Raw genomic sequence first — 24,559 nt, 5'->3', positions numbered from 1 at the left:
TTGGCTAGAACGCCCCCACCCCCCGAGTTCATAACTCAGTTCCGTGGTACAGAGTAGTCCATTAAATGAAAAACCAGTAACCTCCTCAATAAGGGATTTATCTCATGTTTGTAGATGGGGGCCTAAAACATCACTATCTCCCCCAACTCACCAGATTTTCAGTGCCTAAAAAAAGATTAATTTTCACTAAAGGATTACTTATTTGTATAGGGATTTTTGCTCTGGACTGGCTCTTCTTTAGTATTCAAGCTATTTATTTCTATGAACTCACAATCATTTTCTTTTTATTTATTTATTTATTCGTGGCTGTGTTGGGTCTTTGTTGCTGCGCATGGGCTTTCTCTAGTTGCTACAAGCAGGGGCTACTCTTCGTTGCAGTGTGCCGGCTTCTCATTGCAGTGGCTTCTCTTGTTGTGGAGCATGGGCTTTAGGCGCCCGGGCTTCAGTAGTTGTGGCACGCAGGCTCAGTAGTTGTGGCTCACGGGCTCTAGAGCACAGGCTCAGTAGTTGTGGCACATTGGCTTAGTTGCTCCGTGGCATGTGGGATCTTCCCGGACCAGGGCTTGAACCCATGTCCCCTGCATTGGCAGGTGGATTCTTAACCAACGTGCCACCAGGGAAGACCCTGAACTCACAATCATTTTCTTTTCTTTTTCTTTCTTTTTTTTTTTTGCTGCACCGCACAGCATGTGGGATCTTGGTTTCCCCACCAGGCATCAACCCCATGCCCCTTGCAGTGGAAGCGTGGAGTTTTAACCACTGGATCACCGGGGAAGTCCCTCACAATCATTTTCTAGATAAAAGAGCTAATATGTACTGTTCTAAGAGCTTTGTACATTATTTCATTTAGTCTTTAACCGACTCTGTGAAGTAATGATACGGTTCTGTTACTATCCTCATTTTGCACATGAGGCTATTAAAGCACAGAGAGGTTAAGTAACTTGATCAAGATCACACAGCCAGTAAGTGATGGCCAGGATTGAACCTGGGGTCTGGCTCCAAAGACTAGACATTTAATCAACACACAAAGCTGCTTCCAGGTAAAGTTGTTCTGTATATCCAGTGAGAGGGCAACTGATGCAGGTTCCTCAGCTTTCAAACAAGCATGCTGCCTTGCTTTCCCTTGTCGTGTTTTCTTTTTAAATTACGGTCGTATGTATGCACACATGTGTGCCTGGTCATACATGCACATGATTTGGTTTCACCAGATATAAGAGGATATTCAAAGAAAATAAACCTCCCATCTATCTTTCTTCCTTCAAACCCCCAAGTTCCCCCCCACCCCACCCCAAACCGTCTCTTCAATTTTAGTTCGTCTTTCCAGAGAGATTCTTCACGTACACAAGCTTAGAAACAGATGGCAGCAAACGATCCCCTTTCTTCTGCACCTTGCTCTTTTCATCTAACAAGATATTTTCAAGTCATCCCATAATAGTAGGTGTAGAGCTGCCTTCCTCTTTTTGACAGCTGCCTAGGGCTCCATTGTGGTTGTGCATTAATTTACGACGTACTCCCCTTCTAAAGAATTTTACATTGTTTCCAAACCTGTGCTATTGTAAATCAGGCTGCAAAAAATATCCTTATATTTTATCACACGTATGTATCCCATATATATCACATTTGTATATGTGATTTCCCACATGTGCAAATATATCTGCAGGATAAATCACTAAAAGTGGAATTGCTGTGTCAGAGCGTTTGTGCTTTTGATCTGTTGGTAGCTGTGACTAAATTGCTCTCCAGAGAGATTATACTGATTTACACTCTCATAGCAGCGTATGAGGGTATATGTTTCTCTATACTCTCCCCAACACAGTCTATTAAACTTTTTTCATGCTGTGTTTGTTTTCAAAATAATGGCTGTGAACACTGTATCAAAGGGTTACCTTTGTGAGGGATCCCGGCACTGCATTTGTCTGCCAGGAAACTAAGAAACAAATGACCAAAGATGAATTCCCTTTTGTTCATGATCATTGACTCATTTCAGCCCACAGACTTCATCTGTGCCTGGTTCTGGGCACTAGGGGTAGAAAGATCTGCGACTTGGTCCCTGTCCCCAAGAAGTTCATCTTGTAGAGCGAGACTCAGAGAAGTGGCTATGATACGGTGTGCATCGTGTTACACACAGTTGCAGAGAATGGGATAATGGAACAAGGGAAAGTGTTGCTAGATGTCTTAGGAAGTGTTGCCAGGATCTCTTGATTGTGCTAAACTTGATGGGGAATGTCATCCCGGAAACAGCCAGGTGGAGAGAAGGAAGTTGGACTCTTGAGGACCAGCCAGCTCAAGGTGGCTTCTGTGAGGCTGGAAGCTCCTCTGGAGGTTACCGCGGGCACCTCCCTGCAGAACTGCCGGCTGCATGCAGGGAATCGGTCGGCTGTGATTGGAGGGATGTTGCTGGTGGGGATAATGAACTCGGTAGTGTCGGCAGAGGTGATTGGCCGCGCCCTGCTGCAGTGAGAATGCAGGCTGGATGCTCGGGTCCTCACTTGCGTGATGATCATTAATTGAGCGAGGACAGCTGAATAATTGGGAGCTCGAAGTTGCTTCTGCCTCCAGGAGAGGTCTGTTGGGCTATCGCTTTTTTCCTTTTTTCAAAAAGCCAAGCGTTTGATCACCGTCCACCTGCAAAAGTGAGTTTTTATTGAAGAAGCTCCAGCTGCTCTCTCGTTGTCAGCGACCCGGCGGGGCTTTCAGAGTGAGCTGCTTCTCAGGCCAGGCACGACAGCAGTGCTTAGCAAATTTGAGAAGGCAGGAAACAGCCACTGCATGCAGAGCTGCCAGCCTTACAACTCCCCAGGCTAGTCGTCCAAGCAGCTGTGTAGCCAGAGACCCTTGGTATTGTGGTCACATCCCTCCTCAAAAGTGAACGGTCACCGTCGGCGACGTGGGGAGGAAGCCGTGATGTTGCAGATGCTGTGGCATTTTCTGTCTAGCTTCTTCCCCAGGGCCAGGTGCCAAGGCTCCAGAGAGGGGAGCGGGAATGAAGTCAGAGGCACCCCGGCTCCGGCGCGGGGAGCCCAGATGCCAAGCTTTTTGGGGAAACAGGACGGAAGGGCTGAGGCCACGGAAAAGAGACCCACCATCTTGCTGGTGGTCGGACCCGCAGAGCAGTTTCCAAAGGTAATGGCAATGTCGAGAGGACCTCCTAGGTTAGGGGCTAGCCTAGGATCATTTTCCTGGAAAAAGCTGGAGTGTGGGGGAGGAAGAGAGGACTTATGAATGAATCCGTTTGGTCCCGGGGGCCTGGGGAGAGGTGTTAGACAATGAAGAAGCCCAGCTCCAGTCCAGAATCTTTCTGTGGCCACTGCAAAAGCTTTATTACCCAATTGTGACCACTTCAGTGCGGCCATTTGAAGAAGGAAGGTTGAATGCAATGGAAGATTTACCTTAGGATTTGTCTCTTTGGCCCCAGAAAGCCATTTGAAAGGCAGGGACAAACAATTACACCGTGTCTTGGTCTTAGCCTGTTTAAACATCACAGGGAGGACGGAGCTCAGCGGGCAACAGAGCAAACCTTCCAAGGTGAACCCAGCTGCCGGGAGCTGGGGAGGACCAGCCTGCCCTGCATCCCAAAGGTCAGACCCTCTGCCTTGGTGAGCAGGGGACCCGTCTTGCCTTTCTTTCTGGGAGAAAGGGAGCGATGAGGCAGAGCGGAGGCTGGAGTCTCAGTGCACGGAGGCCGGCACTCCTCACGGGTCTGCGGGTCTGCTGAGCGCTGGGGCCTTCCGTCCATTTCGTGCCCTGAGCGTGGCTTATGTCATCTGATCCTCACAAGAACCAGGGTAAGTGGTAGCACCCCCATTTCACAGATGAGGAAACTGAGGTGCAGAAAGGTTAAGTAATTTGCCCGGGATTAAACAGTTAAGAAGGGGTAGAGGTGAGATTTCATTTCAGCCTACCTGGAACTTTGCCATGTACTGCCCTCATCTTCCCTTAAGAAAGCCGTTTTTAATGGGACCAGTCGAGTTCTCAGGATTAGAACAGAAAGGCTACTTGGCTGTGATTTCTCCTGCCTGGGGTAGGAGAACCTTGTTCACCTCCTGAGGCTTGGTTATTTTGAATCTTTTCTCCTTTCTCAGGATAAAAATGAACTGGAAAAAGGAAGGAGATTCTGCCCTGTGTGTGGCGCGCTGTAGAGTCCAAAAAAGGTTCTGCTGAATTGAGCTACTGCATTTAAGAAATGGACGTTCATTTTTCCTTTGCTAAGTGGGAGGAACTTTTGATGCAACAACTTTTGCAGTGGTTTCAGGTTAAGCACTGAGGAGAATCCTTAGTCTGTGATGGGCTCATCCAGGGCGACAGGGGTCTCGGCATCTGTACTGTGCCTGAGATGTGACAGGTGTCGCTTTCTACCTTTTGATCATTTTACAGGAGCTCGGAAATGGCCGTGGCGTTATCTATTATGAGGAACTTTTATCTCCAGACCTGCTTGCCTTATGGCCAAGGGCTTAAGGGACTGGCTGGCTCCTTTTAAATTCACCCACTTTTGACTTTAATAATTAACTGCTCCACTTCCCAGACTCACACCGACTGGCAGCTCTTGTCAGCCCTCCCCCTGGGCTGGCCTGGCATCAGGACTGTTCTGAACGGCTTCTTTCCTGGCCTACAGAATCGGGAGCAAGGCGGGCTGAACCTGAGACCCACACCTCTCACTGACACTTCTCCCCAGAAGGGAGATGGATCAGCTGCCTGGGGGTGTGGGGAGCCCCAAGAGGGAGGTGCGTCAGCTGGTTTTGGTTTGAAACAAGCAAGAAAGCGCTTCTGGGCGGTGTGGACCCTTTAAAGGCAGACAAATTAAGAACTGGAAGAGTGTTTCAGCAGCGTGCGTCCTTTTCCAGCACAGCTGCTCTTGAAGGTAGGGGTTGGAGGTTGGGATCGTGGGCCGGTGGGGCCTGGCTCGCCATTTCTCTCCGGCAGACGCTGCCGTAGCCTCGTGGGGACCTCGTAGAGACGTCACTTTGGTTCTCAGCCTTCTAAGTGTCCCAGTGGCGCTACTTTGTTCGACTCTCATTTCTCTCTTAAATATGTCTGCTGATGAGTCAGGTTCCGGCCAGCTTTTATTCTCAGAACTGTTCCAGTTTCCCCCCTTATCTTTGTCTTACAGTCGATCTGCAGTTGGAGAAGAAAGCCATTAGTCTGGAGTGGGAGGTGCCCTGAGCGGCATTCAAGCTTTCAAATCCTGAGGGGCCGTCTTCTCAGAAGCTCAGAGAATTTTGCTCATTGTGTGTCTAATTGCCAAGTGCAGGCAGGTTTCATTGGAAACCGGCTCCACTGGGCTGTCATGGCAACCCGATCATCAAATGACACTACGGCTACAGCAGCAAATGAGGCTCGAGGGCCTTACGGGTGGGTGGGGCTAGAATAGCTGGATGCTGGCAATATATTAATATTTTTGGCTTGGTCTGAGTCATTGGCGGGGCGGTGGAAATACTGTATGAGCTAATGCCACACTCCCAGAGGTACTCTACCTGCCCTGTTGTTACTCATGGTATTCCGGCACTTACGGGGATCTTTGGCATGAAACAGTGGTAGAACAAGGAAAGCTGGTGGGGTGGGGGCATGTGCAGATCTGAGGGTGAGAAGATGCTTGTGAGAGGAACTGCTACTTAGCAGATTAAGGGAAATCGAATGCCACTGAATTCTAAGGCATCTGGAGTGGCTGCCATTGTTTCTGAGTACTGGTTGTTACAGGAATGGACATTGGAAGAAAGGAAACAAAAGTAGATCTGGGTCACAAAATTAGAACAGGTAAAGATAGCAGAGAAGACGTGTCGATGGCAGGAGTGGGAGAGAGCACTTTACTCGGGCCTCCAGAAGCACCGGGAGCTGGTGTGAAACATCAGGAACGGAGCACAAGCCCTGCTTTATGAACTTTTTTTTTTTTTTTTTGGCCACGCCACGTGACATGCGGGATCTCAGTTCCCCAGCCAGGGATAGAACCTGTGCCCGCTGCAGCGGAAGCGCGGAGTCCTATCCGCTGGGCCGCCAGGGAAGTCCTGAGCCCTGCCATATTCGTCTTCCTTATTTGTATTTCTCACGTATGTGTTCAGAGCTGTAACAGATACATTTTTTGTGTGGTTTTTTTTTTAGCTAAGGCTAAAATTACTCCCCCGCATCTGCTGCCTTCCCATGTGAGGTACTGCTCACTGTAATTCTCAGGGTCAAGCTGACAAGTGTTCTTTGGAAGCTGAATTCTAAAATCTCTTTATGGCAGTGTCAGGCTTGGATGCTGTTTTAAGTGGCCATTGTAACAGGAGCCAGGCTCTGGTGAGCCTCCGCCAGCTGGCTCTGGGGCCCGGGCAAACCAGGTGGCCTCTCCTGGTCTGTTTCTTCATCTCGGAGATTCAGAGATGACCCCAGGGCCCCTGTGGGGCCCAGTGTCTGTAATTCCAGGGAGAGAGCATTTGCCTTGGACACCAGGTGCCTGGAGATTGGCTCAACTGAGAAGTAAAGGTTTCTGTGTGACAACAGAGTTCTGCATGACCTATGCAACTCAGGAAGATGGGTGGTTTAAATAAATAAGCAAACGCCAGTTTACGTTTGTCCAATGAAGACATTCTGTTGGACTCAAACACAGTTGCAAAATAGAAATACGTTGGAGCCCTTTAAGATTAACACTGGAATAGAATTAATGTAAGCGTTGTAAAATAACATCTTGACAAGCACATGCAGAACTTTTCAGAGAACATTTCCTGGCCCTGTGATACCACTGGTCTGTAGAGTAATGAGCTCTGTTATAATCAAGGACATTCCATTCTGTTGATTCTAGAAGATAGTTGCCCTTGTTTGATAATGCTTTAATAATTGTTCCTTATATATTGAATGCTGATTTCACTTTCATTTGGTATTGTTTTCAAATCTCTTCTCAGATTTGTCTTGTAAATATATCATACAACTCAGTGGTACCAAAAAAAACCCCTCAATGGTACAATTATGTTTACCAACATTATTTGAAAAACATAGTTTAGTAGGAAAGGAACATCTCCAGTTGAACAACTTATTTATTCAGTCAAAATATTTGCCATTTTGTATTGGAAGGACTGCAGTTGTCACTGAAATGAGACACTTCAACAGATCTGTGTAATTTATTTTCGTTTCAGAAGCAATCGTGAATAATTTTAAAAAGGAAGATCAGCATTTAAAATTCAGCTCTTTTATTTATAAATGTGAACTTCCTTTAAAATAAAAATAATAATACAGTATCTTTTTGAGTTGAGGTGGACAAAATACCCTGAGGACTCTATTTGCTGGCACTCGGGAAACCAAACCTAAGGTCTTCATCAAGAGTGGTCGTGTTTGTTTTTTGGGGTCTCAGAGGCCTGCCAAGCACGATTCATTCATTCATTCAGAAACTGCTTATGTCAAGCACCTCCGTGATCAAGGCAAGGGCTCATTCCAGGCAAGGAGGTACAAAGGCCCTGCCTTTAGGACCCCAGCAGTAGAGATAAGATGTACATAAAAATAGCTGTAAAGCAGAACATTCTGGTTTGGGTAGCTTAAGAGACAGCTGAGTATCATGGATTTAGGTGGAGGCTGAGCAGGAATTTGCCTGAATAATCCTGAGCTGCCTCTGGATACCTCATCGGATCCTCCCTAGTGGATGGATGAAACAGCCCAAGACCTGTTTTTACAGACTCACCATCAGATCTCTTTTAGAAGGGCTGAAATATCATATAAGTTATTAAAATCTGTTTCATAATGATGTATATAAGCATCAACATCTTATTTTCTGAACCTTTTTAAAGTTCTCAACAAAAAGCTTTTTAGTGAATTTAAGAAGTTCCTTTTACTTTGGTGGATCCCCAAATGACATCCATCTGTATTTAATCCATCCTGGTCGCGAGGTTTCGTCTATATTAGGAAGTGGTGCACTGTAGATGGAACATAGCGAGATGGATTCCTTTTTCATCTCTGTGACGTGGGCTCTTCCTCTGCAGCATGAATCTGACATCTTCCTTGGGAAGGAATGAGGTGGAGGTGGCAGGGTGGCCCTTAAATAAAGATCAGATCCTGACTCTCCAAGACCTGAAGTTTCCTCTCATCCTCACCTAAAAGGGACATTCTAGGGCAGTGTTGCTCAGTAGAACTTTCTGTGATGATGGAAATAATGTGTGGCCATGCAACCAAGGAAATGAACTCTTAGTTTCATTGAATTTTAGTTTATTCAAAATTGAGGACTTCCCTGGCAGTCTAGTGGTTAAGACTCCACCGTTCAGGAGGCGCGGGTTCGATCCCTGGTCAGGGAACTAAGATCCCACATGCTGTGTGGCGTGGCATAATAAAATAAAAGTATTGAGCAGCACAGTTGTAGACCAGAAAGCTCTGATGCACTGAACTTTAGAGCGTCCTGAATGAATGTGGGCTCTGAAGACCACATCCGTGGATCTTAAGTGAGGCCCAGGCTGACCCCAGATTGGTGCTGCTGAGGAGTGCCCCGGCACCATGACCTGTGGCCTAGAGTGTCCTCTTCCTGCCCCCATCATTTCAGCCTCTCGGTGCTTGTGGGGTCCCCAGGCAAAGCCTACAGGGGAGGGGCTGCTCATGTGCAGGGTGGCCTGGGGAAGGTCACTAGAGCCAGCCAGAGCTGTGCCTGGAAAGCCCTGTGGCCCAGGCAGCCGGCTGAGGGGCAGCTCCCCTGCAAGTGAAAGACGCCTCCCCACCCCCACCGGGGGCTACTTCCAGGACTTCTCCCCCCCCCCCCCCGCCACTGACTTCTACCCTCACAGCGAAACGGGGCCGTTTCAGGTGAGCATTGATTCATTCTCTACCTCCACCCACTTATTTTTCTGCTGGGAATGATTTACCAAGGAGAGAAACCACTGTATTGTGTGACGCGTTTGGGGACCTTGTGGAAAAACAGGCCAAAGGCTGTTTGTTTGGAGGGATTGGGAGCCAGAGGGTGAAGGTTTCTGGGGCAGATCCCAGGGCAGGGCAGAATGCTCTGCCCATCTCCGAAGGGTTAACTGGGGAGCAGGTGACGTCAGTCCTGATCTTTATCCCTCTGCACTCGGCCACGCACGCCTCCTTGCCGGGCTCTGTGCTCATTGGCTGTGGGCGGGAGGTACAGTGAGCAGACTTTTTTCAATTAAGTGAAAGGACAGGGTGGAGGCAGCCAATGACAGCTGCGCCCCAGCATACCTTGTGCAAGTGTGCTGGGCCGGGCAGCATTCTCCTGCCTCCACGCCGCCTGAAACAGCTCCCACCAGCATGCTCTGCCTGTGCCTGTACGTGCCCCTCATCGGGGAGGCCCAGACCGAGTTCCAGTACTTCGAGTCCAAGGGGCTTCCCGCCGAGCTGAAGTCCATCTTCAAACTCAGTGTCTTTATCCCGTCCCAGGAGTTCTCCACCTACCGCCAGTGGAAGCAGGTCTGTACCGTGGAAGGCAGCGGGCGTTTCATCAGTGTTGGCTGAGTGAATGGATGAGCTGGTAGAGGGTCCGCATACCTCAAAGGTCCCCACCATTTCTAAGCGTGCCAGTTTTTTCCCCAGCTGTCGCGTAACTATAGGCAGCTAAAGGGCTATTACGTCATGGGAGTGACCGGCTCTCATGTGACTTCCAAGGAAGGCTGGAATTATAGGGAAGGCACTTGTGGGAGACGGAAAGGAATTTTCTTGCGGAGGGCGGGGTTCTAAGCAGTGCAGGGCCAGGAAGTGCAGGGGCACAGTCTAGCTGCTTTATCTGAGCTGGGGGGCAGGAGGGGAGGGGAGAGGCCCCTCATTGGAGACCCAGGAGTTGGAACCGTGGCTGCAGAGGCTGGAGGTGACAGGGCTGTGCCCTGGGTGAAACAAGCCAACGGGCAGGGGTGAGGGAACCTTCCTAGGCGTCTCTTTGGAGCAGGAGGCAGCAGAAATCATTACTAATTTAAATATGGGGAAACAGCTACAGAGTCTGAGGGGGTCGCCTGCCTCCTAAAGGGACACCCCAACTTCTCCGTTAATCAGATCCTGTGCTATCCCCCCGTGCTCACGATGGCAGTGACGGTCAGATGGTGTGCAGGGGGTGGTGATTTGCATATCCTAGGAAGGAGACCGGACTGAGGTAGAAGCAACGACTTAGAATATTTTGAAATCAGCTGCATGAGCATGTCCTTGAGTTGTCTGTGTCACGGGCACCCACCCAACAAGGCACATGGATTGCGTTGGTGCCAGAGCAACCCAGATACCAACGAGCTTCGTGCCTAGCGTTCGCCTCCTGTCTAAATGACGTGCAGATTCTATTTCTGCTCCTCTCATAAATCTAGGGTGCTTAACCTATATGTAATCTGCATTTTGGTGGGGAGCACAAACGTCTGCAGGAAGTTAACGTAACTCCAGACAGCTGACAGAACACGTGCCAGCCTGTGTCTCCCCTTCCAGCCACACCCTCCCTGAGCTGTTCTTTGGATCATGTTAGGTGACACAGTATCTGGAGAGGACCAGCTAGCCAATGGCCCATCAATTTCCAAACCCACTGGCTCAGAAGACTTTGAAACCCACACTGGTTTGTGGAGAGTGACTGTATTTCTTGCTGAGAGAATTGGGCAACACAGGGAGACTCTAACCATTTTCCTTAGGGGATTTTTGGTCCTAGTTTTGGGGTGTTGCTGGGTTGGAGTGACTCATGTATGTTCCCCACCTTCTTGAGATTAACCTTTAGAATGCCAGCAGACACTATACAGAGGTGGCTCTGGAGTCCCATCAGGCCTGGCTTGAATCCTGCCCCCCAACTTCCCTAACTGTGCGACTTTGGATAAATTACTAAACCTCTGTGACCTTCTGTTTCCTTCTCTGGAAAATGGGGGAAATGGTAGTACCCACCTCCCAGGCCTGTTTGCGAGGATTCAGCGGGTTACTAGAGGTAAAGCATTTAGCAGGACCCCGGGCACAGACCAAGTGCTTGTGCTTTTGTGGAAAAGTTCCAGTTGCTGAGCATCGAAAACGGACTGCAGCTGCTGAACAGAGCTCATGTCTAAGGGCAGGCGCAGGTTTTTGGAACCTCACTGCCCAGGAAAGGGTCTTTTAAAGCTTCCTTGGGTCACTGAACTATTCCTAAGTGGAGCTGCCCTGCTTTTCAGTGCCTGGTTAAGGGAGCTGAGGTTGGTTATAGCACCTGGCTCCCCTGAGATCAGAGACAGGCAGCGCCATCACGCACAGGCCCAAGAACAGTTCCCATTGCTCTTACCACTTCTCCATCCTCCAGAGTTCTCTCTGGCAGTATTTCTGCCAAGCAGCCATTGGCAGGGGCCGGCTCTGCCCTGTACCTTTACCCTGGTCGCCCCCAATTGTTCTTGGGCCAGTGCCACTTTTAGGGATAAAAAGAGCAAGCTGCAGAGTTTCTGAGGGAATCTGGAGCTCCAGGGCCACCCCACATTTGGGCAGAGAGCATGTGGGGCTGAGGCCTGGCACCAGGGACAGAGCTGCAGGGGAGCCGGGCAGCTGGCCTGGTGGAAGTACCAAGCCCACCGCTGCCGGCCTCTGTCAGAAGGGCTCCTCTTGCGGCCTCTTTTTCCTCTTTCTCATGAGGGAAACACGGTGGGTCCTTGGCTGGGTTCTGGCCGGCCCTAGGGGATCCAGGTGGTGGCCCTGGGAGTGGAGGAGGGGAAGTGTCTCGGGTCATGGGGCCACCTCTGTTCACGGTTGAGCAGTTGTTTCCTGGGAACGGGACACCACGAGGGACCCGAAAAGCTGAAGGACAAAACCTTACTTTTGTTTTATAGAAAATTGTACAAGCTGGCGACAAAGACCTCGATGGGCAGCTAGACTTTGAAGAGTTTGTCCATTATCTCCAAGATCATGAGAAGAAACTGAGGCTGGTATTCAAGAGTTTGGACAAGAAGAATGATGGTGAGCATTGCCCCCGGGGGCCAGCGGCGGGCCCAGCGGTCCTGGGCCTCTCCGCAGGGCTGGCTTCCGGCTCACGGCCTTTGTTGTTCCAGGACGGATCGACGCGCAGGAGATCATGCAGTCCCTGCGGGACCTGGGAGTCAAGATATCTGAACAGCAGGCAGAAAAAATCCTCAAGAGGTGAGTGCATAGCCGCCCCTGCGTTTGGTTGAACAAAAGTGTGACGAAAGAAGGTTTCTTGGACTCACTCCCTCGTGCCGTTCACTGTATTGACCCTGTTTCTGTGAACTTTGGCTTCTGGTGGTTGGAAGGGATGAATAAGTAACCCCTCCCAGAGACCAGCTGCTCCCCGGGTTCCTGGTCAGCTCCGGTGGTGGAATCACAGATCACCTGGCAGAGTGCCTGAGCGCCAGCCACCCGCTGAGAGAGAAGACTAGTGGGGGATTTTAGTAGGTGAAAGGCCAGCGAGGAACACCCTTCTCTGCCCGGTCGTTCAGGGGCAGGGCTCACGTGGCCGCCCTCCACTGTGGGGAACTTCCTCTTAACACAACGCTCAGGTGTGCTGCCCTGAAAGGCATCCCGCAGGCCAGGGGTGGTCCTGGGGACTGGCATCATTGCTGTGCTGGGAACTCGCACAGAACAGCCCCAGAGCCACTTCCTGTCCTCCGGAGCCTCCCCAAGTCCCAGGGGCCCGAAGCCGACTGGCCAGGGACGGCAGCCTCTGGCCCTTGCTCCCCTCCGCGTGGAGGGCGCGTCCTCGTGCTGTGCCGTGGCATGTGCTTGCATCACTAACCTCCGCTCAGAGCACTTATTTGTGTTGTTTCTCCTCTCTCCTCTGCATCTTCCTTTGTCTGTCTGTCAGAATACGAACGGGCCACTTCTGGGGCCCTGTCACCTAGTAAGTATCCGTGTCACTCTCGGGACCGCCTCCCTCCTTGACCTCTGTGCCCGATCGGAACGGGGTTCTCGTGGGCCGTCAGATCCCGTTTTTGTACCAGGTGGGATGTGGAGCCACCTGGCCTTTTCTCCTCCGGGGCAGAGGCGCCTTCTGTGGTTTCCTGGTGGCCACGCGCCTGCCCTCGGCTCCCCTGGAGGTGGGAAGCGCGGCTGACAGATGGGGCCTGTTGACAGTTGGGCGACCCACATACTTGTCTTGCAGCATGGACAAGAATGGCACAATGACCATCGACTGGAACGAGTGGCGAGACTATCACCTCCTGCATCCCGTGGAGAACATCCCTGAGATCATCCTGTACTGGAAGCACTCTACGGTGAGCCCCGCGCTCCCGGGGCCGGAAGGTGGTTTCTCCCTCGTCCGTTCATAGGGTCCCCTTCGCCCAGCATCAGCCCCCATCCTGGTGGGGGTTCCCAGCCCACCTCCCCTTCAGTGGTGGGGCTGTCTGCTTCTCTGCCAGCCTTCCACATGCTCCCTCCATCTCCCTCATGCCGGCCAACCTGAACGGCCTGCCCATGCCCCAAACACGGGGCTCCCTCTGCTAGAAACAATGCCCTCCTGTCCCCACGTGCTGCCTGTTCTTCAGGGTCCACTGTAAGCACCCTCTCCCTGAGCCTCCTTGTTCTTCCAAAGCCTCCTGAGGGCTGCTCTGCAGAGATCCAGTAGCAGAGCTGTTCAGTTTCTCCCCCCGGCCACCCCATGTTTTGTGTCATTTCTCTCTATGGCAAAAGAATACCTCCCCACTGCTTTCACCCCCGGTCAGAAACACACAGAGCTCTGCACCCTCACTGGTAGTGGCCCCATTGACCCCTCGCCCACGAGCCCCCTTCACGCATGAGCGTCCCTTTCTGCTGGTCCTTGCTGAGTATCCCCTGGTGGCAGTCTTATCCATCCTGGACCGTCGACTCCAGAAGAGGAGGCCACAGGTCCTCCTCTGTCTCCCGAGGTGCCCTCAGGGGACGCCTGGCATCTTCGTTGGCTGAAATTAGGTGAACGCTCTGCGGGTAGGAGCCGCGGCCCCGTGGGTCTGGTCTGCAGCCCCAAGGTTGGAGCAGAGCTGGCTCTGCCTGCCGAGCCGGGAGGCCGCCTGGGAGAGAGGGCATTGCACAGGCAGCACAACCTCTCGTGTTTGCAGAAGTCTTGCATAATGTTCTGCCAACGTGATCCGGTTACACATCAGGTTTCAGAAGAATTTTTATCCCTGACTTGATCCTTCCAGTACAGCCAACCTGGTGATCCTCAGCTGCAGTGCCTTTGTCAGCTGTTCTTGCAGGAGCCCCTGGCAGTGTCCCGAAGGGCTGTCCGCATGGTTTTCTACCTGCGTTCTTCCAGCTGTGCTCTCAGTTCTAACCTGGGCCTCTCCAAGGCCACAGACAGCTCAGAGCTTTGCTGCCTCCACATAGCGAAGGGGTAGGGGGTCCATTCTAGGCGGCAGAAGGCTGTGGACCTAGCTGTCTGCCGGCAGTTCTGCCACAAGCGTCGGGAGCCTGCTAGATTTATCGTTGTTGGTCTTCCTCACAGATCTTTGATGTGGGTGAGAATCTGACGGTCCCCGATGAGTTCACGGTGGAGGAGAGGCAGACGGGGATGTGGTGGAGACACCTGGTGGCTGGCGGTGGGGCGGGGGCTGTATCGAGAACCTGCACGGCCCCCCTGGACAGACTCAAGGTGCTCATGCAGGTACGCAGGAAAACAGGCCCCAAGCCACCTGGTTTCCACCTTGGGTTTCTTTGGTGGGTTGGTTTCCCCTCCCTCATCTGGGGCCCTGCTTTGGGCCCATACTTTCCTAACCCAGTAAATCAGATTGGAATTATTGCTCAGACAAGGATGACATTAGATCTTGGCCTAGGTGGCCTTTTGCACATTAGATCCTGGCCTAGGTGGCCTGATCTAATTTTATCTGAGGCCCTTAAGCCAGGAGTCACATTACAGGGCCATACCAGAGGCAGATGACCCCAGTGAGAACTGGGGTGTGGCAGGAACCTGTTTCCTTAGGCGCATCTTACATAGGCCACCACGTGGGGGGTAGTGCGAACAGATCCTCACCTGGCCTGGACACCGTTCCCTTGGCTGGGCACCCAGCTCCACGTCCACAGGGCAGGTTCAGCTCATGCTGAACCCAAGTCGGGAGCAAGGTTGTGAAATCGAGCTGCCTGAGGACACACCAGTGGACTCCAGTGTCTTTTGGACAGTGGCCAGTCACCCCCTTGTCCCCTGACTTGCGTTCTGGCACTTTTCGTGGCAGGAACCCTGCTCAGAAAAGGTGTCATCCTTTCCTTACCCCCTCAGCACCTCCTGGGCCTGCCTCGGTTTGAGGTCTATGGATGGAAGAATGAGAACTCCCTTCTGGTGCTGAATCAGGGAGGCGAGTGGTTCAGGGAGAGGAGCCCTGGGCCTGGGACCCGACCCGGGGTCCCATTGTCCCAGCTGGGTGACGTCAGGCGAGTCGCTTCAGCCCCAGGACTTCTACTGCTCTGGAAACTAAGGGTTTCGAACAAATTGCCTCATCAGTGTGTTTTTCTTAGCCAAATCCCCAGGAATGCTGTAGAGATTAAAAGCTGTCCTTGGGTGAAATGACAAAATGCCAGGGAGGTGCTTTAAATTAATGGGGGTGGGGGAGGGGGAGCAGGGGGAGGGGTGGGGGGCATCAGTTGGCTGGTTTGATGATGGTTGAAGCTCATTATGGGTTCATGGAAGCTCATTATGTAATCCTCTATACTTTTATATATGTTTGAAAATTTTCCATAATAAAAAGCTCACTTTTTTTTTTTTTTTTAATTTATTTTTTGGCTGCGTTGGGTCTTCGTTGCTGGGCGCGGGCTTTCTCTAGTTGCAGTGAGCGGGGGCTACCCTTCGTTGCGGTGTGCGGGCTTCTCACTGCGGTGGCTTCTCTTGTTGCGGAGCCCGTGCTCTAGGCGTGCGGGCTTCAGTAGTTGTAGCACACAGGCTCAGTAGTTGTGGCTCACGGGCTTAGTTGCTCCGTGGCATGTGGGATCTTCCCGGACCAGGGCTGGAACCCATGGCCCCTGCCTTGGCCACCAGGGAAGTCCAAAAAGCTCAACTTTTTTTAAAGCAGTCCTTGTGGAGGTGTTTAGCATGGGGTTGGCGCCAGCAGGTGCACAGCAGGATCTGGTGGGACCTAGAGCAGCCACGTTAGGCTCTCAGGGTACCGAGCTGGCCTCAGAGTGCCACGAGGGCGGAGCCTGGCTGCCGTCGATCTTGGCTCTTTGTCAGGCAGCGGTGGCCCTGCGGCCGCTGAGCTCCTTCTGACCGCTTGTCCTCCCCCCCCAGGTCCACGCCTCCCGCAGCAACAACATGTGCATCGTGGGTGGCTTCACCCAGATGATTCGAGAAGGAGGGGCCAAATCACTCTGGCGCGGCAATGGCATCAACGTCCTCAAAATTGCCCCCGAGTCGGCCATCAAGTTCATGGCCTATGAACAGGTGAGGACCCAGCTCCCCAGGGAGAGTCGCCCATCAGCAGCTGCTTCCTGAGCTTCCCCTGGAATGAGGTCCCTGCCTTGGACCTGCCCTGGTTCCCTGGAACCTGGAACCAGTCCTTGTACCTGAGGGACAGCAGGGCTAGGTGGGGGGTGGGAAGGCCTGAGCCTGACCCCAGCTGTGCCAGCAACCAGTTCCACTGGGGGCCAGTTCCTTCCATTTCTGGGCAGCATCAAAAGTGCCAGGGACACCAGGTCTTGGCTAAAGCTGACAGGCCCCGGGAGGAAGGGTGGGGCAGGAGCAGGTATGCTGGTCTCTGGGGGGTATCAGTCTGTTTGCTCCCTGTTCCAGATCAAGCGTCTCATTGGGAGTGACCAGGAGACTCTGAGGATTCACGAGAGGCTTGTGGCAGGGTCCTTGGCGGGGGCCATCGCCCAGAGCAGCATCTACCCGATGGAGGTGAGGGCCACGTCAGTCCTGGGGCGGGCAGTGTACGTGGAGGTGAGGGTGCAGAGTGGGCCGGGCTCACACTTCCGTCACTTCCGTTGGGCTCTGCAGGTCCTGAAGACCCGGATGGCCCTGCGCAAAACAGGCCAGTACTCGGGCATGCTGGACTGCGCCAGGAAGATCCTGGCCAGAGAGGGCATGGCCGCCTTCTACAAAGGCTATGTCCCCAACATGCTGGGGATCATCCCCTACGCTGGGATAGACCTGGCCGTCTACGAGGTGAGGCCCTAGAGGACTCAGGCCCCTTGAGCAGCAGGAGAGATTCAGAAACCCCCTCCTGGCCATGTGTCACCCCTCCACCCCCCTTTGTCTCCTTCCAGACTCACCTGTCCATTGCAGGGGTGTCCTGTCACACTGCCTTCCCCTGGCAGCCCCCAGGTTCTGTACCCCCAGGGGCTTGGCAGGCAGATCTACAGAGCACGATGCCCTGGGGGCTTCCTGGGCCCCCAGCAGACTCCGGAGCACAGGAGTCTGGCTCTTGGGGGAGGGAAGGGAGGGCCTGCCCCTGCGGCATCCCCATCCTATCCAGAAATCCCCAGTGACAGCAGAAACAAAGGTCAGGCAGGCCGGGAGCCCAGCCAGCCCCAGGCTGGCCCAGGCCAAGTGAATCAGGTTACAGTGGCCTCACGGATCCCATGTGATGGGGCAACGCCTCCTGTGTGGATCCGGTAACTGTCCCCTCAGCGCCCCAGTCTCTCACTGCCTCACAAGCCCTTTCTTCCTGGGGCCTGCAGGCCCTTTGGCTCATCCCCGCCCCCCTCTGCCCTTTCAGACACTTAAGAATGCCTGGCTGCAGCGCTATGCGGTGAACAGTGCAGACCCCGGCGTGTTTGTGCTCCTGGCCTGTGGCACCATGTCCAGCACCTGTGGCCAGCTGGCCAGCTACCCACTGGCCCTGGTCAGGACCCGGATGCAGGCCCAAGGTAAGGCTGGTCTTAGGCCAGTCAGTCCCCAGGGGCCCGTCTCCCCGGGCAGGTTGGGACGTAGGGAGGGGCCGGCGAAAGGCCCCTGACGGGCGACCTCGCTCCCTGCAGCCTCCATTGAGGGCGCCCCGGAGGTGACCATGAGCAGCCTCTTCAGACAGATCCTGCGGACCGAGGGGGCCTTCGGCCTGTACCGGGGGCTGGCCCCCAACTTCATGAAGGTGATTCCGGCCGTGAGCATCAGCTACGTGGTGTACGAGAACCTGAAGATCACCCTGGGCGTGCAGTCGCGGTGACGGGAGGGAGGCCAGCCTGCCCGCGGACTCGCTGATCCTGGGCCTGCAGCCCCGGGATGTGTAGCCATCTCATTCTGTGAATGTGCCAACACTAAGCTGACTTAAGCCAAGCTGTGAAGACCCTGGGACGCACCTGCAGGGGTGGGGGCAGAGCCGGCAGGCCCGCTGGGTCTGTCCTGCTGACCCTGGCTGACCCTCGGGTCCATTCCAGGGAAGACCTGTGGGTGTTCCTCAGGGTCCAGGGCTCAGCAGGACACAGGCTCGCGTGCGTGGGGACAGGACATTTCCTGTGCTGCCTGCCGAATAGCTGGGCTGGGAGGCTGGCTTCGTTCTTCCATCGCGTCCTCGCAGCCAGACCATTGGCGCGGGGCGCCTTCGGGCCTGCTGAGTGTCCTCCCCGGGCCCACCTTGCTTCCTTCCTTGCTGCTGTTTTAAATGGTAGGAGGAGGGCCCGCAGCCCACTCCCCCCGCCACGCTGCTCCTCTCCGCCCAGTCCGTGGGGAAGGGTGGTTCTACCTGACCTAAGGCCGACTTCCCAACCGGCAGCGCAGCCACTGGCAGGGAAGAGGGAGGAGTCTGGCTTCTGAGCTGCCCCGCAGACGGGCACCTGGATGCCCGTGTGCGTGACGAGCGCAAGGCTGCCTGGCGTCCTGGCGCATGGCTTCATGGGTCCTGGGACCCAGAGGGCCTCTGCTCCCTGCTGCTGGGGGGCTCGTGGGGCTCCGAGCGGGCCCCGGCCCCTGGCAGGACTGGCACCAGCTCAGAACTAACTCCCTCTCCCTTCCCGCCGGCATGAGGGCAGTGGGCATTGTGTTGAAGCAGGAAGGGCAGTTTCCGCCCTGAGTCTGCACGCCCTGGCGAGAGAAGGAAAAGGTGATCAAGGCCTTAATTATGTATTGTTGGAAAAAGGGTTTTGTTCAGAAAGACAAGCCGGACAAATGTACAAGTTCTGCTCTTCCAGGGAGAAGACAAAGAGCCAGTGGCTCGGCCGACCGCGTTAAAGTCTGTTTCTGACGCCCCGGGGATTCGTGTCCAATCCCAACTGGGGCAAAGTGGGACCAGCCTCACATTCCACTGACGCAACGTATCACACTGCTGGGAGCCTATTTATTTTGTATTTATTTGAACAGAGTTATGTCCTAACTATTTTTATAGATGTGTTTAATTAATAGCCTGTCATTTTCAAGTTCATTTTTTATTCATATTTATGTTCCTGGTTGACTGCACCTTCCCAACACCTGTGAGGTGGGGTGGGAAGAGGAAGGAGGGGGCCGTGGCAGTGACCCTTCTCGCTGCTGCACCATGTCTGTCCAAAGAAATTTCTTTCGGAACTGGCGACAGAAGAAAGGCAAGAAGGCAGAAGGGCCCTGATCACGGAGAGACGGTCCTTCGGCGGGTCAGGGCAGGGCCAGCACCTAGGAAGCCTTAGGATCTGAGGGTTTGATCAGGGGCCAGGAAGAGGGGGGAATCTCAACCCTGTTCAGGATGGAAGTCCAAATCATTTCTTAGACTGGGAGGGATTTCTTTATTCACCCTTTTTGAAAGACAAGGCAGTGAGGTGCCTATCACTGTGAGTTTGGGGTGGGGGCCAGAGGAGAGGGCGGCCGGCTCCCCCCCCGTACCTGTGAAGCGGGCCCCCTCTGTCCTGGGCCCCCCGCTACCCCTGCTCAGTAATGCTGGTCAGCGTGCAACTGCACAGCCACACTTCCATTCACCAGAACGGCCTGATGAGGACAATTTAAATAGGATGCAAAGATCAATGCAAGATTTATTGTTATATATAAATAGAGTTATAACTGGAATTGGTGACAAAGCAAATTAAGAAAGAATTGGAAGTTGTCATTTAAAACAGCCTTCTAATAAAGTTGTTTCAGAGCTGATGATGGAGCCGTGGTTTTCCTGACCTGGGCTTGGGCGGCATGGGGCTGTTTACATGTTAGAATACAAATCCCTTTTTCTCATGAGAGAACATGAGAAAGCTACCCCTCAGAGTAGCTACCCGCTCTGGGCTTCTGGACGCACCCCCTCTTTAGAATGGATGGTCATTGTATTTGGGGTGCTCTGACAGGTCTCCAGTGCCCCAGGAGATAGTGAGTCTGGTCCTTCCTCAGCCCTCAGCTGATTCAGGCCATGTCGAGCCGAGCTGATCCCTTGTCTCCTGCTTGAAGCACCTCTAGACACCACTGTGCCTCTCTTCACTTCACTGGGTGCCCCTCCCCAGCCTCAGATTTGGTTCCTGCCCATCCTTCTGACGTAGAGATGCTGGAGGGCCCCCCTGGACATTCTTTATCCGCTTTCTGGGAACAGGGAATGTGTCTGCAGTTGTACCTCTAGCAGTGCCCAGTGCACAGAGTGCTCAATGAAATGTTCATTAAATAACTCGACACCCCCGTCCCCATCCCCCCACTGACAGCCCTTGGTGCCACTGGCTGGTGGGGCACTGTATGAAGCAGCCTGGGGAACGTGCCAGGGGGCTCTGGCATTCAGAGGCTGTAGGGAGACACAGAAGTGTGCCCTTGCGTGAAACGCATATACCACTTGTGCTGGGTTCAAGTGTCTCCCCAAAATTCTTGTCCACTGGGAAGCTCAGACGTTGCTTGATTTGGAAGTAGGGTTTTTGCAGATGTAATCAAGTCAAGATGGGGTCATCCTGGGTGAGGGTGGGCCCTAAGTCCAATGACTGGTGTCTTTATAAAAGAGGGAAATCTGGACAGGCAAGAGAGCGCCACGCAGGGAGAAGGCCACGTGAGGACAGAGGCAGAGGTTGGAGTGATGCATCGACATGTCAGAAAATGCCAAGGATTGGGACTTCCCTGGTGGTCCAGTGGTTAAGACTCCATGCTTCCACTGCAGGGGGTGCGGGTTCGAGCCCTGGTCAGGGAACTAAGACCCCGCAAGCCTCGGGTGCGGCCAAAAAAAATAGGATTGCAGGCAGCCACCTGAAGCGAGGGGAGAGGCAGGAACGATTTCTCCCTCAGACCCTCCAGAAGGAACCAACCCTGCTGGCACCTGGATTTCTGGCTTCTGGCCTCCTGAACTGTGAGAGAATTCATTTCTATTGTTTGCGGCCATCCAAGTTCATGGCAGCCACAGGAAACAAATATGCCACTTGCGTCAGCTTGTTACCAGGGTAACAGGCATAAACCATTTCCCAACCATTGGTTGGGTCTTGTCAAGTTGGTCGTCCCCGCCCGCCCCCGTCCAGGCTTCTCCTTGGGACGGTGGCCAGGTCCCAGGTTCCCAGGTCCTCAGTTCCTTCCAGCTGGGAGTGGGGCTTCTCCAGCACAGAAGTTAATTTTGGGAGGTGCTCTGAGGTGGGTGACACTTGATGTGTCACCAAGCCAACCTCCCTCCTTTGTTCCTTCATCCCTCCTTTCAGTCTTTAATTGAAGGTCACTTTCTTACAGAGGCTGTCGCTGGCCACCCTGCTTCCTATGGCAGCCCTGTTCCACGCCGTTTGTTCTTCTCCCTTGCACTTCTCCCCGCTAACTAGGGGGTGGGAGTACCGGCTGGCTTTCTCACTGCTGTTCCCAGTAGGTGCCCGGCACCCACTACAGGCTTAACGAATAGTTACTAATCGGATAAAACCCATCCAAACGTTCTATGGTGTGGGAAGCAGAACTATACCCCCTCCCAAAGACAGCCACGTCGTAACCCCCACCACCTGTGAATGAGGTGGCATGGCGAAGGCTAATTAAGGTCACAGATGGAATTAAGGTTGCTAATCAGCTGACCTTAAAATAGGGAGAGTAGCCTAGATTATCCAGGGGGATCCAATGGAGTCACAAGATCCTGCCACGTGAGAGACAGAGGCAGGGAGAGGCGGGGAGGCGGGCGAGGACTCAGCCCGAGGTCGCTGGCTTTGAAGATGGAGGAATGAGGCCCGAGTCAAGGAATGCTGCGGCTTCTAGAAACTGGAAAAGGCAAGGACCAAGTCCTGGAGAGCCTGCGGAAGGAACGCTCCCCTGCTGACAACCCTGATTTTAGCCCGGCGAGACGCATTTCAGACCTCTGTCCTACCTCCAGACGAGCCTGGGAGGGCTGCTGGAAAGTTGAAATGAGACAGGAAACGGAAATGGCCGGTCCTTAATAAAGAGTTTTATCTCGCAGCTCCCCTGCCCCATCCTGGATTCCAAACTCACAGAGTGATTTCCCCTAAATGCTTTTCATTCCAGTCCCCCCTCCCTCCTTCCCGGGGTGAGGAGGCCTGGGATTTCTGGCATGGGATGGGGGTGGGGGCAGCTCCCACCGTGGGATCTGGCCCATCCTCTTCGTGCTTCCTTTCTGAAGCCAGACCTTCTCATCTCTTAGTCACGGGAGCGCCATCGCTGAGCGCCAGCTGGGGCTCTGCAAACACAGGGCACAAGTGCTGCTGCCGCCATGTCCCCATTTTACAGAGGCAGAAACTAAGACTCCAGGAGGGGAAGGGACTCGCCCAGGCCCTCACCGTGAGCAGGTGACGCGGCCTCGAAGGCAGGTCAGAGGACCCCACTCCCGCTGCATGCTTGGGGGGTGAAGATGCCATGGGGTCTGCTGGGGCCCCTGCCCCCAGAGCAGGCCTGGCGGCCTGGAACCACACCACAACCCACCTGCAGGGACCTTCACTGAGGGGCAGGTGCTCCTTGCCTCACCTCAGGTAGGTGACACCTGGCGTCTGGCTGCTCTCCTGGCCAGGAGGCCACAGAGAGCCGGAGAAAAGTGGGGCAGGCCTGTGCTTGAATCCTGGCACCTGGCAGCGTGATCCTGGGCAAATCTCATGCCTCTCTGAGCCTCAGTTTCCTCACGAGCAAGACGGGCACAATATTTGCCTTACAGCTCAGAGCTGGAAGGGACTCCTCCGGTTCATACAAAGGGCAAATGTTGGGAATTGCCTGGCGGTCCAGTGGTTAGGACTTCTCACTCTCAATGCTGAGGGCCCGGGTTCGATCCCTGTTCAGGGAACTAAGATCCCACAAGCCATAGCGTCCCCCCACCCCCCAGAAAAGGGCACATGTTGAGCCGGGATTCAAACCACTTTTGCTGACTCTGAAGCCCTGTTCTCAACCTCAGCTCTGGCCAGACTGTCCCCAGTCCGCATCTTGCTGGTCTGGGCAGGTTGGAATGTAGGGGAAGGGTGAGAAGAGGAACAGCCTGCCTGCCGGGCCCCTCTGCCCAGGCGTGGACCTTGGTCCCTGCCCTCCAGGGCCAAGAAGCAAGAGCAGACCAGCGAGTCCCAGTTACAGTGGCTGGAGAGGCTGGCCAGTGCTGGGTGGGAAGGCCAGCAGGAGGGGAGTGATGCAGGAGTGCAGGAAGGAAACAAGAAGGCCAGAGGCCCACCCCAGCCCCCAGGGGCCAGGCAACCTAGGCCTCTCCTGCTGTCAGCGTCCCATAACACAGAGGCTGGCGGGGGAGCGGCACAAAGGGACCAAACATTATCTCCCCACGGCAGCTGTGAAAGCCCCATGAGCTGGCTCCACCCACACCTGCCAGGGTTGGGGGTCCCCTGCTGCACCAAAGAGCCCAACCCCTGCCCCTCATTTTAGGGAGGAGGAAACTGACACAGGGCAAGGGACTTGCCCCCAGGTCACCTGGCTCCCTGTAGCCGCTTCTCTTCCCTGACTACACTGGTCTGTACCATTTGTATTAGTGTCCTACGGCTGCTGCTACAAATCATCACAAACGTGGCATCTTAAAACAACACAAAAGCAGGACTTCCCTGGTAGTCCAGTGGTTAAGACTCCGTGCTTCCATTGCAGGGGACACGGGTTCGATCCCTGGTCAGGGAACTAAGATCCCGCATGCTGCGTGGCACAGCAAAACACACACACACACACACACACACACACACACACACACACACACACACACACACACACACACACACACACACACACACACACACACACACACACACACACACACACACACACACACACACACACACACACACACTCCTTTACAGTTCTAGAGGCCAGAAATCCAAAATCAATCTCACCTGAGCCGTAATCAAGGCGTCCCACAGGGCTGGTTCCTTCCAGAAGCTCACAAGGAGAATTCATTTCCTTGCCTCTTCTGGCTTCTGGAGGCTGGCTGCTTTCCTTGGCTCTCGACCTCTTCCTGGCGTCATTCCAACCTCTCACTTCTGTTCTCACGTCTCCTCTTCTTTAGTCAAACCTCCCTCAGCCTCCCTCTTATAAAGAGACTGTGATTACATTTAGGGCTCATCTGGATAATCCAGGAAAATCTCTCCATCTCAAAATCATTAATTTAATCACACCTACAGAGTGTCTTTACCACATAAGGTAACGTTCCCAGGTTCCAGGGATTAGGACCTGGATATATTTGGGGGCCATTATTCAGCCCACACCACACCATCCCCCCACTACCACGTCTGTTCCCCATTAGACACTTCTGCCCGTCCACATCCTTCCCATTGGACTGGTTAAAAAAATTAGGGAAGAGTCATCCAGTGGAGCATGGCATACTGTGGAACAGTCATTAGAAATGGTGAGGGAGAACAGTTACTGATCTGGAATGTGATTCAGGAGCTACTGTGTGATCTGAATTTTTATTTCAAAAAATATGTATCTAGAGAGAGAGAGAAGTAATGTGACATTGTGATTAAGATCATC

At 53.5% G+C, this 24,559-nt stretch overlaps 1 protein-coding gene across 5 annotated transcripts; it reads left to right on the top strand.

Annotated features, from left to right (window-relative positions):
- The first annotated feature begins 9,047 nt into the window (after positions 1–9,047).
- On the top strand, positions 9,048–19,821 carry SLC25A25 (solute carrier family 25 member 25). Of its 5 annotated transcripts, XM_082657350.1 has the most exons (11): positions 9,048–9,369; positions 11,700–11,826; positions 11,919–12,006; positions 12,689–12,724; positions 12,986–13,097; positions 14,303–14,461; positions 16,073–16,225; positions 16,574–16,681; positions 16,781–16,948; positions 17,502–17,652; positions 17,764–19,821. In XM_082657350.1, exons 1-11 carry the CDS (start codon positions 9,211–9,213, stop codon positions 17,946–17,948), a joined length of 1,446 nt encoding a protein of 481 aa, XP_082513476.1. In that variant the 5' UTR covers positions 9,048–9,210; the 3' UTR covers positions 17,949–19,821. The 5 variants fall into 5 exon arrangements, with proteins under 5 accessions (XP_082513476.1, XP_082513478.1, XP_082513474.1 ...); XM_082657352.1 differs by lacking the exon at positions 12,689–12,724; XM_082657348.1 differs by having other exon boundaries at positions 16,574–16,948.
- The last annotated feature ends 4,738 nt before the right edge of the window (positions 19,822–24,559 follow it).

The sequence above is a fragment of the Grampus griseus genome, assembly GCF_964374135.1.
Source record: "Grampus griseus genome assembly, chromosome: 6".
NCBI lineage: Eukaryota > Metazoa > Chordata > Mammalia > Artiodactyla > Delphinidae > Grampus > Grampus griseus.
This window is presented reverse-complemented; position numbering and strand designations above follow the sequence as displayed.